Below are 19,692 nucleotides of genomic sequence, written 5' to 3' on the forward strand. Positions count from 1 at the left end.
ACTGTAATCAATTAATAACGAACAGTAATATTAATATCACAACATAGTAATATATAGTTTATGTCAAAACCAATTAATATGACAGATGAGTACTGCAAGGGTCAATAAACAAAATATGTTTGAGGATCTCTCATATGATTTACTGAATTGTTAGAATCATCCTCCTGTGCAGGGTACAGTATGTAATAACTTGACGTGCTGTTACTTTATTATAATTACACATTCCTATGCAGACACGCTCTTGCTAAATAAAGTGGAAATGGCGCCACATTGTGGTCAAACTAGAAAGGGCAAATTCCACTTCCACTCCACTTTTTTAATCATTTATTTTTTGTCTTCATACTGTTCCAATACGTTGCCCAACGAGACGTTATTTGTATTGAGTTTTGATCAATATCTAAATGAACTCTAAAGCACCTTGCTCCAATTATATCCCAACTCTAAGACATGTAAAACGGGAAGTTATTTTTGGTAAATAATTGCATAAAGAGCAACAGGTCACATCAAAAATAATATTTGTAAGTTAATCACATATGGGCTTGTAATGGATCAAATGTTTGCCGAATTAAAGATAATACTCATATAAATAGAGTGAGAATTGTTATCAAGATTGCAAAGAGTACACGCCTCTTGAAAAAAATAAATCTTTAAATCAGCATTTCTTTGAACTGAGCTTGGCGTGCTGTCCTTTCTAGAACAAGCTGTTTAGACACTTCGCGCTGTGAAATGAGATCCAACCCGTTCCGCCGCTCGCGCTCACCGCCTCAACCTGCTCACCCGCAACAAGCACGAGCGCCAGGAGGACACAGTCTGTGTCACCTGTGACGTCTCACCTGTCGGTCTGTCTAGCAGCTCCTCAGTCCTCACACCTCCACCGGGCAGCAGAGCAGGAGGAGTGTGCGTGATGTTTAACGTCGTGCACCAGGTTCGGAAGTACGTCCCCACGCGCTCCTCGGTCACGGAGGACATCCCCGTACGGACCGTGCAGGTGAACAAATCCCTCGGGACGCTGCGCGAGGCACCGGAGGCTACCTGGCCGCCCCCGGGCGCTAAAATACGGATCTCCAAGGCCAATAAGGGCGCGGCGGTGCGAGCCGTCCGGCGGCACCCCCCGTCCCCGCAGCCGGCCAGCCTGGAGAGCCTGGAGGCGGCTTGGAGCGAGAGGGCGACCCCGGAGGTGAAGCCACTGGAGAGGAGCCCCGAGGTGAGTAACGGAGAGCCAGCCGGGATGGAAGGTGGAGGAGGGCCTCCCCGGGTCAGGAAGAAGGGGTTCAGACCCCCGGATGTGAGGACCATCTTCTCCCCCGGAGAGAGGGACCCCAGGGTGGAAGAGGAGTCCGGGGAGGGACACATCTTCGAGTCCGAAGGAGAGGACACCTGGTGTGATGTGTGCTGCCGCTACATCTTCCAGCAAGGGCTCACATGTGCAGGTAAGCGAGGGTGTGTGTGTGTGTGTGTGTGGGGGGGGGGGGGGGGGTACTGTGGACTATGGTGAAGAGCCCCTTCAGAGGAAGACTCAAACTAAGTGTTTAATGAACAGACATTGAACATGTAATATTCAGTGGCTTTTTCATGCCTCAATTCAAACACAAACTCCTTCTAACTTTCTTTCAAATGTGCATCTTAGGCAACAACAGTTTTGCATATTATAATCATATTTTTATTTAATAGTATCTTGTTCCTCCAGCTGTATAGATTGTGTTTAACCAATGCATGTCAGCTTTATAGTTCTTTTCCATTTGATATCACTGTAGAATCAAATGTACTGTCTGTCACAAAGCAGCAGAAATTGTTATTTGTCTCAACTCAAATGTATTTAAAACATATACATAAAGAACAACAAAGTAACAAAGATAGCATATCCCACATTAGGGAAACAAACTATAAATACATTACACCCCATGAATGTAGAATACAACACACAGTAAAAAATAATGGTTTTCTGGAAAATATTATACTTTTATGAAAGTATAACTGAAGTGTTTCTGGGTTTAATGATTCAGAGAGGTTATTCGCCTTGCTACAAAATCACATTTCCATTATCTTTCCTCCCAGACCGTTTAAGGAAAGAAAAAATCATTTGAACAAGTTATTCTCAAAATGTTTAGGTATCAGCCTCTGTCATGTGTTATGGTGTGTGTGTGTGTGTGTGTGTGTGTGTGTGTGTGTGTGTGTGTGTGTGTGTGTGTGTGTGTGTGTGTGTGTGTGTGTGTGTGTGTGTGTGTGTGTGTGTGTGTGTGTGTGTGTGTGTGTGTGTGTGTGTGTGTGTGTGTGTGTGTGTGTGTGTGTGTGTGTGTGTGTGTGTGTGTGTGTGTGTGTGTGTGTGTGTGTGTGTGTGTGTGTGTGTGTGTGTGTGGGGCAGAGCGTGTGGGCAGAGTGTGTGGGCAGGGCTCTGCAGCAGGAATGCAGTTTGTTATGCAGACCGACTGGTTTCTGATCTAAATCAAAGCGAGCCACGATGTCTCCTCAAGTCAAACCTGGACCTCCCTCTGTGTCCACTTCTGATGCAAACAATAGAAAGAGGAAACTCAGAGGAATGTGAGGCGGCCATTGTGCGTCTGGGAGTGTTGAAACTAAAAGTTTAGCTTAACCTCCACTATCACCGTCGAAGACAACAAGTTTTAATACTCCAGTCTACATTATCAAAAGCTTTATTGTCACATGCAACAGCTACAGCTTAAAATCGTAGTTCCTCTAAAAAAGCAACATACAGAATATTTAAGGCATAAAAATAGATATTATAGTACAAGAACAACAAAAATGTGCAAGAAATCAAATCAATTTTATAATAATGCCTGAAAAAGGACATTTTAATTTTGGTTTTTGTTTTGTTAAAATCTATTTGATCACATTTTAATAATATGAATGTGTGGACAAGTAGACAAACCAACAAGTTAGCAGGTCCAAATTTCATATAAAGACAAATATATATTTATTTACTGTAATATTTTAGTCCTAAACACACAAAACATTCAGCAACAATGCATCAGGTCAGACAGAAAACAAAGTATCTTCTGACTCTGCCTTCATCCTTTTAACATTTGAACCTCCTTGTGTTTACAGACAATATTCCTAATGAGCTCTCTGTTTCCACCTGACTTTGTGTACAAAGTGTTAAGGCTCATTTAAAATGCAGGAAGCTCAGCAAAGTCCATTACTCCTTCTTTATGATATAAACCTTCCAATAAGTACAAAAGAGTGTATATTCTTCCTGAGCAAATGTGTAGAGGTGAAGCATTGCTCTGTGGAGGAGAGCTGGCTCACTTATTAACACAGAAACAGTCACTTATAAATCAGAGGAAACAGAGAGTCAGTTATTCCTTTTAAAAATTAATTTAAGCTTTTTGGGGGGGTTTCATAACATTGTCATATATTCAATAGCCTTAACAATAGTTTAAATGCACTCACGTGAGTTTCCATTAACTTATAATGACTAATTATACTTTTCTTTAATACTAAGCATACCATTGCTTTTAATACTAGACAACATAAACATAGAAAGAGTATATGAAATGAAGTTCCTTGGTTTGGTTTTAGACCACAAAATCAGCTGGAAACCTCATATCACTCATGTAAAAGCAAAACTGGCTAAAACTATCGCAATATTGGGAAAAGCCAGATACATTCTGGACCACAACTCATTGTATACTCTATAGAACACACTAATATAGCCATATCTGATTTACTGTGTGGAGATTTGGGGAAACACGTACAAAACCAACCTGCAGCCGTTATGCACATTACAAAAAAGGGCTATAAGAGTAATCAATAATGTTGGATATCTTGAACACACTAATGTATTATTTTTGAAGTCACACATATTGAAGTTCATTGATCTGGTTAAATTTCAAACGGCACAAATCATGTACAGAGCAAGACATAATCTACTACCTAGGAAACTAAAAACATTGTTCGTAGACAGAGAGGGTGGGTATAATTTGAGAGGAAATCTACATTTTAAACAACTCAAGGAGTCAAAACAAAGCACAAGCATAATTCAGTTTAAAAGGATTTACAGAAACACTCTTTTGAAAAACTATGAGAATTAAGAGAAGTGATTGAAGATGAGAAATTATTGTAAATGTATGTATAAATGTAAAGATGTGAGTAGGAATAACTTGCAGAAAGGATTTAAAGGATAATCATTGATTAGCAGTAAGTAAGGGGTGGGAATTAATAAGCATTTGCTTCCTCCTGCTCCCTTTCGGACACATATGATTTATTATTATTATTATTATTATTATGAATATTGTTGTTGAATATATAAATATTATTATGAATATTGATAAATACTGTATTCTAACAATACGGTATTCTGTTTTTCACATTTATTATTTTTTATTTGTTTTTTTTTAAATCTGTTCGAAATAAAGATGGAAATGAAAAATGAAATGAAATGAATATAACAACACTGAATAATTGACCTATCCTCTCAATTAGTTATGATGTCAAAACATACTGTTCATTGCACATACTAGTAGGACCAGTTTACACGATACACTAAATGTCGTTTTTTCTTTTCTTAAGATATAGTATTTCTGGCCTTTTTCAGACTTACATTTTCATGATTTTTGCTTTGGAATTCCTTAATTACAGTGACATAAAAAACTAAACGACATTTGGATATTGAGTTTAAGATAATAATCTAATAACAAACTAATATTTTGGTTGATTTTTATTCTAACAATCAGAATATTAATAAGGTTTATTGTAATATTTTACACTAAAAATAAATGTGCTTTAGTGTTTGGTGCATACACAGATACAATACACATATACAATAGGAGGAAGAAAATAAAGTTTCATCACAAGTATTTAACTAAGTTCAAGTAGTAACTTATCATCTTCTGCCGATCAAATGAGCAATTAGCATTCACATTGTTTGGGGAACAAAAGTCTTAATTTGTAAAGAAAATGTAGCTGTCATATGTAGAAATGTGAAACATGTCGTTTTACTTCAGAGTAAATGAATGCTTCTCAAAGGGGGTCAGATGAGACTCGATAAAGAAACGTCCGCTCTGTCTCCCATCAAGATGAAGTAACAGAAACCTCAGAGATCTTTGTCTGATGGTTTTACTGTTGCTGTGTGTGTGTGTGTGTGTGTGTGTGTGTGTGTGTGTGTGTGTGTGTGTGTGTGTGTGTGTGTGTGTGTGTGTGTGTGTGTGTGTGTGTGTGTGTGTGTGTGTGTGTGTGTGTGTGTGTGTGTGTGTGTGTGTGTGTGTGTGTGTGTGTGTGTGTGTGTGTGTGTGTGTGTGTGTGTGTGTGTGTGTGTGTGTGTGTGTGTGTGATAACGTTTTTGCTGATCCTTATACCTTATTAGGATTAAAAGTGCAGGATACCTGTAACAGGTAATACAGAGTATTTCTACGCGGCAGTATTTTTATCAAAAACTGAATACTTAAACTGTAAAAAATGCATGTGTGCTTGATCGTAATGATTAAAAAACAGATAAAAGCAGAAAGTGTTGGAAGTACTGTTAGGGTTGGTACGCCATTGTACGGGGATCTCCTTTTATTTTAATGAGATGTCAAAATCTGAAAAAACAGCAAATCTGAATAATTACCTTATTTTTGTACTGTTGAGTTTTTTAGGCAACATAAAATGTAATGGTTGCTCATACTCACGTGTGAGCTTTTTTTAAGGATTATTAGTTTAGTTCTAAATGTCACATGTTCATCATTTTATACAAATAATGAAATAATTGTAATGATTCGAGCTTCTTGTGTCTTAAAAACATTTTTTATTTTGGTTAAATAACCCAAAAATAAAAGGAAGACTGAATATTATCTGAATTATCTCAACATAAATATTAAATAAAATTAAGAATAAAAACAAATTGATGAAGAAGATCAGATGCAATTACTGTTATTTGAAAAATAATTTCTCCCAAACTGGGTCAATTTGTAACGCATATATTATGAGTGTCTCCATATACTGTATGTAGAGAAAGAGAATTTCACATTGTGGTTTATCAAAGGATCATTTTAAACCATTGTGCAAAAATACTGGATGGGTGGGTGGGTGGGTGTGTCATCAGCTGCCACAGATGAGTGTGTGTTGTCTTTGGAGCCAAACTGTCACAGCGACTGAACAAACGGAGGTGGGGGGGGCAGACAGAGGGTCAGAGTGAGACCAGAGCAGAGACCATCACAGTGACAGGGAGGAAGGTTTCAGACCTACATGGAGTCAAATCTGGATTTAAATCAGGTATTCGGATTCTGTCGGAGCAGAAAACACGTTGAAAGTGTGTGTGTGTGTTTGAGCTATGGGCTTTGCTAAAAACGTCGGCAAAACTTTGAGGAGGGTGTCAGGATTTTTCTATTGGTTTCCTAAAGTGATGCGGCGCTCCGGACGTCTGGAGGTCGGTCTGCTGTGGAAGAGCTCCGGTGAGTCCTCCATTAATCCCATCGTCCATGAGTTATTATCAATTCATCCATTATTGTTTGAGTCTAGAAATGGACAGAAAATATTGATTAGTGTTTCGCAAAAAACAGGATGACGTCCTCATATGTCCACAACTCAAATATATCACACTCTAAGCTGGAATCAGAGTAATTTGACATTACACATTCTTCTCAATTGTTACATTTTTAAATATTCTTTAAAAAACATCCTCAAACGTATTTACTTTCAGATTTGCCACATTGAAAATGTAATCTTTGGTACACCAGTTTTAACCATATTAAAAAGGTAAAGTTGTGAAGTTTTATGATTCTTGATCATTCTTTAAAAACTATTCAAACGTGTGAAATAGTTGGCGGTTATTTTAAAAGACTATTTTTATTTGTATTCATCTAGACAAATTGCTCTTTGCAAGTTCAGTTTTAACATTATTTATCATCAAAAAAATACTTATTCATTATTTAAAAACTGTGATTTAATAGTTTGCCAATTTAATCTCTGCATCTCTCGTCCTGAGTGTGTTCAGGAAACAATATTGGGCTGAACTTCTCTTTAATCAGCAGCTTTTAAAAATACTTTCTGTGATAGGAAACAAAGAGATGAACCTGTTGACTGTAAACTGAGCTGGACTTCTGTTCTGTTGCAGCAGGAAACACAAACATCAGATTAAGGAAGAAATTATGAAAACACTCAGAGGTTCAAGTAGATCTGCTGTTAAATTTGATGAAAATGATTATAATCAGTAAACAAAACCTGCATCTAAGTCCAGGATCTCACACATTGCACACATTTTGTCTGCAGCTAAGTCAAGTAAAAGTAAAGAAGCACAAAGAAAGAACATTTTAGCATTTAAAAGAAACAGAAAAGAACAGATGGTCGCTGTATTCAACACACACACACACACACACACACACACACACACACACACACACACACACACACACACACACACGCACACGTCACACGTACATACACAAACACCCCTGTCATACAGTAGAATGTTGTTCTACTTGAATTTATGCGTAATTGCAAACTGCATGGATGCTAAACACAATCATTTGTCAGCAGAGTTTTTGCTATTAAATAACTTTTCGTGATTCCACAAAATTACATGTGATCAAAAAATCATACTCAATGATTGAATTAATAAATGTCTCAGCATCAACCCAGTATTTACTTTCATCCGCCATGTTATCCAGAAGTTACATTTGTTCTGATTATTCCAACACCACATGAATGCAGCATCATGCCTGGTCGACTGCTCTGTAAACAGGATGCTGTAACGTGGCACCCAAAGATAGAAAACAATGTGTTTTATAAGTGAGTCACTATAATAACCTATACCTAACAAACGTTCAACTCATGGGTCTGTTATTTGAATTGACTATTATTCATATAAAACAACACATATCCCCGAAGTTGTCGTACGATTTTACATTTGAAACCTCAAAAATCCTCTCTTTTCTTTGATCGAGCCTCTGAGATCACACTACCTTTAGGGGTCTGGCTTTGACCTTTGACCTCAGGGCAGCGGGGTGAAGCAGTGTGTGTTTCAGCAGGTGTGTGTTGAAGTAGCTAACGGCTCATTGTGTTTCCCTCTGCACACACAGACCTGATTAGAGTTCCTGTGCCAAAAATAAAAAAGAGTTTCACACACAGGAGAAACTAAATGGTGGAGTCTGCCCAGTCTGTGAATCCTGACCTCTGACCTCTGAGCTGAAGTCCTTCACAATAAGAGTGCTCTGTGTCGTGGCACAGACCAAGTCTGGTTTTCTGGCTCCTCAGGCAATTTGTAAATCCACCAGAACTTAATAGAAACCACTTTAGTTTCATACGATCGTACTCATCAAATAGCAATATTTATGTTTAACACACAATGCATTCAGTTTGAAAAGCACAGAAAACTAACTAGTTTTAACAAAACATTTGACTTAATTTCAAACTGATTCTCAGGATTGTATATTTTTTAGCACCTTTAGTTATTCTGAAAAATGTTATTTGTCTATTCTATTCAAACATCACTAAAATCACTCTTTACTCATTTGTATGGAAGATGTTATACAAACTGTACATGAAATCTCGACAGTAGAAGCATGAAAGGTTAAAGAGTTTGTGTCCGACTGTCCTCTGATTGAGTGGGATCGATTGTGGGAGTCTGGGAAAAGCTTTTAGCCCTGAGACAGCAGAGAGAGGGGGAGAAAGGGGGAGACAGAGAGGAAGAGAAGAGGGGAATTAAACAACAGAAATAAAGGCAAGGAGGTCGAAGAACAAACATTATTTTAAATAAGCTAGTACTGTCATCTTTCTGAGATTCCTGATGTTATGTTCAGAAAACAGGAACAATCAGCATACATTTCTGCATTAGTCAGATTCATTAACTCAAATGAAAGTAGTATGTCGACAATGTAAAAATACTCTGTTGTGAGTCAAATGACTACTGTTTTATAGAAAAATCAAGACAACACAGTACCAAAAGTAAAAGAACGTATAGTGCTGAGTGCTGTCAGTTTTACTTACGTGAGTTTACATATCTTTGTTGTTACGTCGTTAAAATATTTCTCTACAAAATAAAATATGCATGCTGGGATGGATTAATGTACACGGGTGTTGCTGTGGATCAAGTTCATTGTGAAGAGGATGAATGGAGTCAGGAAACTGGGGAGACACAGAGAGATAACACACTACGTAAGAGAGAGAGAGAGAGAGAGAGAGAGAGAGAGAGAGAGAGAGAGAGAGAGAGAGAGAGAGAGAGAGAGAGAGAGAGAGAGAGAGAGAGAGAGAGAGAGAGAGAGAGAGAGAGAGAGAATGACTGAGTCAGCAGTCCCCCCCCCTCCTGTGTGTGTGTCCATCACTGCGGCCTCCATTTGACTGTTAAATCCCCACTCAGCACAACACACACACACACTCTGAAACAGAGGGAGAAGGCTCCACGCAAATCAGCATCAGGAGTCTGATGTGCAGCAGAAACGCCCGAGAGACTCTGAGGAACACTGCAGGGAGAGAGAGGGGTTTACTCCTGAGTGTGTGTGGGGGAAGTTGTGTGTGAGCGGAGGATGTTTGTGTGAGATGAAGATGGGAGATGGGGGCGGCCATGTGCAAACTGTCGGATAAAGTTGGACAGCACGTGAAAAAGAGGTCACCAGGTAGGGAACGAGGAGAGAGTTTCATACTGGTGTGTGTGTGTGTGTGTGTGTGTGTGTGTGTGTGTGTGTGTGTGTGTGTGTGTGTGTGTGTGTGTGTGTGTGTGTGTGTGTGTGTGTGTGTGTGTGTGTGTGTGTGTGTGTGTGTGTGTGTGTGTGTGTGTGTGTGTGTGTGTGTGTGTGTGTGTGTGTGTGTGTGTGTGTGTGTGTGTGTGTGTGTGTGTGTGTGTGTGTGTGTGTGTGTGTGTGTGTGTGTGTGTGTGTGTGTGTGTGTGTGTCAGTGATGGAATGTAACTACATACATTTACTTGTTGTAAGTGTTGTAAACTTGAGGTACTATTCTCTCTTCATTTAACTTAATACTTCTTCTTCTCTTAAATTCAAAGGGACATTTTTTTGACTGACATTTTTTTTATCAACCAAACTAGAGAAAAGTGTATACCAGAACAACTTGGTCAACTAATCAAATAGCAGATTTTGAGAGAATTATTTAGCATGATTAAACATTTAACATGTTTCTCTCACATTTTCAATCGGGGATTTTTATTGTAACTTTGTATATTTTACAGTTATGAGTACTTTTACATTAGCCATTGATCTGTGTACACACAATAGTCAGTCGGTTTGCAGTACTTACTTTATTCGTATTTTCTCTTACTATGTTTGTTGTGAATATTATAACCAAAAATATATGTGAAAAGCTTATTGAAAGTAATTCTAAATACTATAGGAATTCATTAAAAAAACGTTCACATTTTAAATCTCAGTATTTAATGTTGTGTATGTCACATCCTGAGTGACTTTATTTTGACCCATTTTCCTCCATAAGACAATTTGCATACTGTTGAATCTAATTTGCAAGCTTTATCTCTGACCTCCACTGACATGCTGTGGATATCAGAGGAGTATTTGAATATACGTTACACACACTTTTCATACACACCTGCCTATGCTTCATGCTTTATTTACTTGGTGTCATTGAAACCACTTCCTGTCTTTCATGGATCACTTCCTGTCTCTGCAGGGTGTAAGTACGCGTGTCACGCTGCCTGTCGGGACCGAGTGTCACTGGACTGTCATCCTGCAGCTTCTCCCTTCAGCCAGGACCAGCTCAACAACAACAACACACTGCTACAAGTGAGTACACACTGCACTGGGAGTGTTTGTGTGTGTGAGAGAGAGTGTGTGTGCATCTTCCTCATTTTCTTTTTCTCCTATTTTTCATTTGTGAGAAAATGATCAAATGCCTGTGTCTTTATTGAACTTTGCTATCTGGTTAAATGTGGTTAAAATGTCATTCTCAACACATTAATAGTTTAAAACTCAAGAGTGCAATATTGTAATGTATTGCACCGCCACAAGAGGAAGCTGTAGTCAAACATTTGGCCTGCTGGTGAATCTTTGGTTCTACTTTTTCATACAATCTAAAATGGTTCTACCATAATATAGGCATTGCTCATCCAGCCAAACATATTACAATAACTTTGAAGTATGTTCAGTATCATCTTAATGAATCTTGTCAAGAAGAGAAATGCTCAAAACAACATTTTAAATAGTCAACAATGTGTGGGCATTTATGTATCATATAAATATAGATTAAAAGATCAACATAACAAAATAGATATATCTATACAGTATCAAAATTGAATAAATAAGATAAAATAATAAGAGTAAATAATAATAAAAAATATGTATTGTTTAAAAAAGGGTTTTATTAAATTTTTTCGAGTTAACATGTTTTCAAATTCCATTGTTCTTTGCTGATACTTTGGACACCAAGTGGCGACACACTCCCACAATGCATCACTCATCAAGAATGGCGCGTGTGTGTGTGAGAACTGATTACTAGAAGACAGCTAGGTGTGCATCTGGTTCATGTCAGGCAGTATTATGATGTGTGTGTGTGTGTGTGTGTGTGTGTGTGTGTGTGTGTGTGTGTGTGTGTGTGTGTGTGTGTGTGTGTGTGTGTGTGTGTGTGTGTGTGTGTGTGTGTGTGTGTGTGTGTGTGTGTGTGTGTGTGTGTGTGTGTGTGTGTGTGTGTGTGTGTGTGTGTGTGTGTGTGTGTGTGGATATGCGTGTGTGTGGATATGCGTGTGTGAATGTATGTGTGTGTGTGTATGCGCGCTCAGGTTTCATGTGCTGTATGTCCGTGGGTGTTTTCTCTTGGCATGAGGAGCATTAGCTCAGCACATTTCATACCAGTGCTGATCCCACACACACACACACACACACACACACACACGCACACACACACACAGATAGTGCTGAGTCGTGCTGAGTACAGTGCTGTGGGTTTTCGTGGCGTCAGTCAATAAAAAGCAATTTTTTGGTGTGTGTGTAGGGGTTTAGAGTGTGTGTGGCCTCAAATCTGTATTGAACTGTACTGCCTATAGTTGGTAGAATCTGACTGTGTTTCCCTCAGTTGTTAGTTTTATTATATATAGATACATGTAGGGTGGAGGTGCTAACACACACACACACACACACACACACACACACACACACACACACACACACACACACACACACACACACACACACACACACACACACACACACACACACACACACACACACACACACACACACACTCACACACACCTGCTGTGTCAGTTATCATAGTTACAGGGCAGCCTGCCAAAGCATTTTCTCTCTCTTAGTTTGTAACACCAGTGCAGGGAACTCCTCCTGTGTGGGAAAATAGGCAATTACATATAAGTATAATATAAATATAGTTTTAAAGAGACAAATCAAAAAGATACCTCTACTAGGAAAATAAAATGGAATATAACAAGTTCAAATAATAATAAGAAACAGATGTAATAATAATGATATTAACAAAAGTCTGTACTTACTGCACAAACTGTAGCAAAAGTTACATGGCTTGTGTGTGTGTGTGTGTGTGTGTGTGTGTGTGTGTGTGTGTGTGTGTGTGTGTGTGTGTGTGTGTGTGTGTGTGTGTGTGTGTGTGTGTGTGTGTGTGTGTGTGTGTGTGTGTGTGTGTGTGTGTGTGTGTGTGTGTGTGTGTGTGTGTGTGTGTGTGTGTGTGTGTGTGTGTGTGTGTGTGTGTGTGTGTGTGTGTGTGTGTGTGTGTGTGTGTGTGTGTGTTGGTGACCAGCAGATATAGGTTAGTTGGCACCAAAAAACGAAAAAACCTCTCACCATCCATTAAAGTTTGACGTCAGTGTGCGATGTGAAATCTTGTCAGTGTCAGTAGAGAGACAAACCTCTAACTACACTGACTAATGTGATCGGCAGTCAATTCAATCAGCCTGAGACACAAGAACTCCTGAACTCTGCTAATGTCAGGACAATTACTGAACAGTACATTAAATAATTGTATAGTAAAGTAGGACTGCACGATATATATTATTTTCAGTATCCAGACATCAAGAATGATCTCAAAAACATCGTGCCTCAACATTGGGATATTCAATTATTGAAGATTTTTAAATGAATGAAGTTTTTGGGAAACTCAAACACATCATGCTTTTACTTTTGTTCTATACAAAAAAGTATTTCCATGACTACTCTGCAATTTAAGTCTGTGTTTTATATATTTCCATCCAGCTTAATGAAAACCATTATAAGTAGGAATTCATGTGATTGGCTGAGCTAGAGGGAGAGGCAGTGATTGATTGACGGTGAATAAACCGTGATGGGGTCGACTTCCTGTCTGCTGGGAAACACAAACACAGGAGGAGCGAGGGGGAGAGGAAACAAAGAGGAGAGAAGAGGAAGGGAGGGAGGAGGGAGGAGGGAGGAGAGAGGAAAGTAAATATGGAGTCTGGTAGAAAGATGGACTCATTAACGCCAGTGTGTCAGAACCTGATGTCAGAATAAAGACCTTGTGGGATATCAGAAAAACAACTGCAAGAGTTAGTGTACAACTCACATTTATTCAATCATAAGGAGTTTTATTTGGGGATGTTTGCATACATAAACACGGTAAGAGAAATGAAGATGGAACAATTAGAGCAATTATTAAATCAGAAAAATAAAGAAATGATTCAAAGTGGAAGAGAAAGAGCCACCACGATTTAGAGGGTCAAAAATACATTGAAAAACCTTTGGCCATAAATAAATCATTGATATGCCTATTATGACAATGTCACACACATGTTTAATAGGATTAGATGATACGCTGATGTAGCGTTTAAAGGTACAAGTATTTTGTATTTCAAGAAAAATACATCATTTTGAAACAAGCCTGAAACTCAGCAGAAGGAGAGCAAAGAGTGAAACGTTTTAATAGTTAGAAAGGTGAATAAAGGAGGAATGTTAATGTGTTCACCCTCTGAGGTTTTATGGTTACTCATTAACAGCTATTGGTCCAGGGTGGGCTAGAACCACAATTAAATACTCACAAGAAAAACCAGCAGGAAGGAACAAAGTTGTAAAACTTTAGAAAACATATTCCAGTGTGAGAACTTTTCCCTCCTCTTTGTTTCATTTCCAAACTCTCCTTCCCTCTGATTTTCTTTCTTTCTCTCGTTTGTGTCATGTCAGTCTTTAAGAAATGAGACTCTCAAGGTTAGACTGAGGGGTGTTTAAAAGATTTGTAAAGCTTTTTAAATCAGATTCTAGAATAAACTACATATTCATCCCCTTTGGAAAATGCAGGTGTCCTTTATCTCACAGAATCTCTAAAAATAATAATTTAAGGTTTGACAAAAGTGAATTTAAGACAGTGTAGCTCCTTTTTAAATGACCCTGCATCTGACTAACCCCTGCCCCATCTCCTCACTATCAAACATCTCTTTTTCCTGTTCTTCCTGTACACAAACATCACCACCATGTGCTTATCATGCCTCTCTTCCTCTTCGTGTATCTCTCTGAATCTTCCTCTTCCTCCAGTCCTCTAATCAGTCTCCTATTTAACACAAGCAACATGGAGGCTTACCAGCAGAAAAGAACAGCGGGGAGAAACATCTACTTGTTGAGATAAAACATGTTTACATAAAGACAAATGTCAGGTTTGCAAAAAGAAAGAGAACACAATGGAGATACACGCTCAATGTCACTAAATCAGTCAAAATCCCAAGTTTTATTTACATACTATGCACTCAACATACCTCACACTTTGTTTGTATGTAATATTACTGCCTTTTCCGAAACATATTTGATCTGTTTTAGTTTAAATAAACATAACCCTTTGCTGTGATGTTAAATTACAAGTCTGGATGCATTGTTAGGTCGATTTTTCTATTTTAATAATGGGCCAAATGGTAATGTGTTTTTTAGTATCTTTCAGCTAATTATTTTTCTTTATTATGCAATTTAACTGTTTTGTTTCACTTTCCCTCAGAGCAAATTTTTTACATCAAGCGGTTAAAGAGCCAGATATATTACTCAGGTGTTGGTGGGAACCAAAATGGGCTAAAAGAGAGCGGGTATTAGACTTCAGTCAGTTGTCAGATGGCCACAAACAAAACGACTGAACGAATGAACAATGCTCTGTCTGCTGGATGTGCAACAATGTATAAATACTTCTTTAAACTTCAGACAAACCGCAAGAGTTCATCAAACAGAAACAGTATTGAAATTGACAATGAGATGTCAGAATTAGACACTGCAAAGACGAGTTTATAAGTTTGCCTCAACAACAAGAACAAAAGAAAACCACAAAGATTTATTGCATTTGAAACCACAAACATATGAAACATGAAAGTCTGAGCTAAGAAAAACTTGCATTTACTGTACAGCTTCTTTCCAAAGCCAACACTAATGGTGACACACAACTTGTACAGACACATTTATAGAGGTTTTTATTATTTCATCCAAACCCTGCATTGTTAAAGAATCTGAGGCAAACGGAGACTGATGGACAGTAGCAGAGATTAATTATATCTGGCAGAATAACACTGTAATCTTCGTGGATTGTGAAGGATTAACTCCCGGTCAGATGCAGGTCTGACAGACAAAAGCTCCCCCACCATCAGCTGTGGAAACAGGACACCAGCCGCCGGCTTAGAGACAGACGAGCCCCGCAGATCTCTTTCAGTCTGGCTGCTAACATGTCCCAACATGGCCGACAGGGCAGCCAATGTGACTTATAGCTGAGGCCAGCTGAGCCCCAGCTCTCCTCTGAAGACTCTGTGTTGTGGTGCATTTGTGTTTGGCAGGTTAAAATCATGTTGACATAATAACAACAATACAGACACATACAGCTGAATAATAACCACAGGTGCTAGTTTAAAGATGCAGCTCCACGGGTAAGTTAACACGTGGTAAACGCCAACTAAGACGCTTTAATCCTTTTATTCACACCATCAAAACTGGCACGTTCGATGACGATATGGATGAAGTTTCTGTCATTGTTCAGTAAGCCTCACTGGCTAAACCAAATAAGTCTAAACAAAGACAAATGGATGTCCAGCAGTGTAAACCCCCCCAGTAGCCCTGCGACTCGTTTTATAGACCGTGGCCTATTGGCTAACATTTCAACCAGATGGCTGAAAAAGTGTGAGCCAAGTCATGTTGAACGGAAAGGTTCATTCTTGTCACATTTTGCCTCTCTATAAAGTTGAGTATATTTGACATTTTTGCGTTTAAAAATGGCCACAAAAAAGAAGGGACCAACAGCAAGAGCTGTACCAAAGGAACCATTGGTGTTGTTGGCAACATGTGAGTGGGGCCACACTTGGTAAAAAGCTAGACTAGGCTTCTAACATCAGTCTATTTTTGTATTACCTTACATGTTTTAAAGCACAGATTTCTTCATCCACTTTACAACAGGAATCTTCACATTTACCCACTGGAGATACATTCTGTGGTGGAAAATGTCAGCTCAGTATGTATTGAGGCACAACACAGGAAACAGTGTTTTTCTATACAGTACATGTCTGCAAGTCTGTGGCCACATTGATGACAACTCATCACAAAATAACTCCCAGTTGGATTCAGCGTACGTGTGCAGGAGGGTCTCTGGAGGTAAATGAAACCTAACATCCAAAGTCATTCTAGGTAATCTTTCTGCGGAGATTGTGGGAAGTTCAAAGGGAAACTGATCTGTATCAGGGTGGGACTCCACAGCAGACCGTGTGTGTCTATGTGTGTGTGTACATTGAATGTTTGTTTGCTCTTATCTTGGTTCCTGTCCTTTTATCCAGGCGGACAATCTCCGCCTCAGATACCGACTTTTCGCGCTGAAAGCTCACTGTACTGTGAATGACACACATTCACCATTCATGCAACTGAAACAGACACACTGACCTTATTGTCAGCATAATAAAATAAAACACACACAACATACGCTGCCAGCTAAACGCATGCTGACAGGCCTCACATTAAACAAACTGGCAGAGAATAAAAAAACAAACTACAAAGAAAGCAGAAGCATTAGTGTATTGTGATAACAAAACTCATGAAATTCCAAGGCAAACTGAAAAAATGCTCACTATGATTTCATATTTATCTATACAACATTTTAATCTATGCTAAAGGTCTGTTTGGGGAGGAGAGACGTCGAAAGGGAGGGAGGGGGGCTTTGTTGGCCGGGAAAAAAAATCCTATCGCGCCAATAAATCTCTTTGAATTGAATTAAACTGTGAGTGTGTGTGTGTGTGTGTCCCACAGTTCTGTTATTGTGCTGCTACTGCTGCAAAACAGTTCCCCTCCACTGTGAGTCGAGGCCAGCTGCTTCCCCTTATCCTGTTACATTTTGAGTCTTTTAATTCAGCATTCAGCAAAAAAAAAGAATTTTCTTTGAAAGGGCAAATTCCTCCCAGTGACCCCGTGCTCATTACAATCCCATCAGTGTGAACATTGTTGCTGTAATGTCATTTTGAGCAGGATATACGCTGAGTCTACTGAGGTTAATTTAACTTGTGACATCTCCCTGGTTTCCTTTTGTCATCTGGGGGCCTTGAAACTTTTTTTACATCCATCCTTTTTACACTTTTCCTGCAGAATGAAATGTGCATTCAGGGTCTTGATCCGAGCACACACTTGATCTTTTTATTGGATGGCTTATCCAGCTTCTCACAGTGGGGGGTATCAGCACAGTCATACAGATTGTAGATGACACCAATGTTTCTTTTTCACTGGCCCTATTTATAGCCTGGTATAGCCTATTCAATAAAGTAAATCTTAAATAGGAATAATACATTAGCCTCACTGCAGGAATGCAAGCATGTATTGATTGTGTTAGGGCAATGTATTGATATTGCGATATGAGTCTAGTTATCATCCTCAGTTTTGGATATTGTCATTTTTTAATGTGACAAGTGTTGTTTTTTCCTGGATTTGGAGTTCGCAAGATACTAATGTGACATAAAGATATGGCATAAAGTATTATTTGATGCCAGTACTTTTGTACTTTAACATCAGTAAGATTTCGAATGCAGGACTCTGCTTATAACAGGGTATTTTTTACAATGTAGTATTACTGTTTTGACTTAAGTTAAAGATCTGAGTACTTCATCCACTACTCCAGCTCTTTATAGCTCCCCCCCCCCCCCCTCATTAACCATCAATAGCCGTGTAATGCTGCTCCCCAGCTGCGGTGTAGGCCCGGGGCTGCCCCGTGCTGTCGCTGTCTGTCTGTGATTATGGGATACACCGAGGCCGCGTGTGATCCTCAAAAAGGATTCGTCTGCTCTTTGATCACCAGACACTCTGTGTTTTGTCTGTCAGGATGATATACTGCGTCCCGTACGGAAAACACAGGATGCTGGGACACAGAAAAACTCAATAAATAATGTTGAAATCCCAAAATATACTGCAAAATACCTGCATGCTAATATCTCAAAGGTGCTTTCATGCAACATGGAGATCAGTTTCACAGACCCGAAGGCAACGTATAGCTCAGGTTGGATATTTAACACCTGAAACACCAAAACAAAGGACACACACACACACACACACACACACACACACACACACACACACACACACACACACACACACACACACACACACACACACACACACACACACACACTCACTCAGGTGTTAGAAGACTACCTGCATGACCATCTTCTCCTGCGGTTTCCTGTATCCTCCATTAGCTTCTGCTTAGCATTTCACAGCACGCATGTGATGTTTACACCCTCAGGCTCTGGCTTTATTCTCTCCTGTAAATTATTAGTCTGAGTGCTCTCAGGTAGTTGATTAATCTTCCTAACAGTGCTTTAAAGGACTTTGATGCAATAAAGGGCCTTTTGGTCTTCATTTAGCATCTGGAGCAGACCTTCACCTGTGTTTCTTATCAGTTTTCTGAATCTTTTGATGTCCCTTATCAATAGCCATTTCACAACTGAAACTGTTACTTCATCGACTTTATAAATAAAACATTTTGTTATTTAAGGTTACACATTTTAAAGTGTTGTTTTAAATTATTAAAGTATTTTGGTGACACGTACGTAATTACGATTTAGGTAAAGTACCACCTCCCAACAAAGCTAATCGTTCAGCTGTGAAGCTCACATTCTTCAAAAAGAAACACTCACGGTTGTTCCCACGTTTAAAGTAGCTTTAAAACACACACACCCACCACTACCTATACGCCTACTGCCTTTAATTACACACACACACACACACACACACACACACACACACACACACACACACACACACACACACACACACACACACACACACACACACACACACACACACACACACACACACACACACACACACACACACACACACACACACACACACACACACACACACACACACACACACACACACACACACACACACCTGCACAAGGTAATATCATCTTTGCTCAGTGAGGTCATGGCAGCCTGAGGGGAAATCTTTTACGCCCGTTCTGTCGTTGGTGGTTCTCTAAAAATGACACATTCTTCAAACTTTGACCTCTGACCTTTGCTCACCTCTCACCTCCTCTCGGCCTAACCTTTCACATTGCGTGACCTCTCAGAAGTAATCAGATATTTAACTTTGATGTTACCTCAGTATTGGCATCAAAATATACTAAAGGTATCAAACGTGAAAGGCTTAGAAAAGAAAATATCCTTATTAACTCAAACATTTGAACTTTCATCTAAATAAGAAAGTAACAAGGCTTGATGAATATAATTTGTATGGTAAGATTAAGCTTTAATTCACCTTTATACCTTGATGATTTGATGTTGCCTCTCTATCTAATTTCCCAGGACACATTTGTTTGCTGAATTAA

At 39.1% G+C, this 19,692-nt stretch overlaps 1 protein-coding gene across 1 annotated transcript in view; it reads left to right on the forward strand.

Annotated features, from left to right (window-relative positions):
- Positions 1-827: 827 nt before the first annotated feature.
- The window catches only part of rassf3 (Ras association domain family member 3), a 58,579-nt gene continuing 39,714 nt past the window's right edge, over positions 828-19,692 (forward strand). Inside the window, exons 1-2 of the mRNA XM_079653993.1 lie at positions 828-1,430; positions 10,567-10,679. Coding sequence (XP_079510119.1) covers positions 905-1,430; positions 10,567-10,679 — 639 coding nt within the window. The 5' untranslated portion in view covers positions 828-904. The remainder of the gene's footprint in view (positions 1,431-10,566; positions 10,680-19,692) is intronic.

This window comes from Notothenia rossii (genome assembly GCF_949606895.1).
Source record: "Notothenia rossii genome assembly, chromosome: 10".
NCBI classification, from domain to species: domain Eukaryota; kingdom Metazoa; phylum Chordata; class Actinopteri; order Perciformes; family Nototheniidae; genus Notothenia; species Notothenia rossii.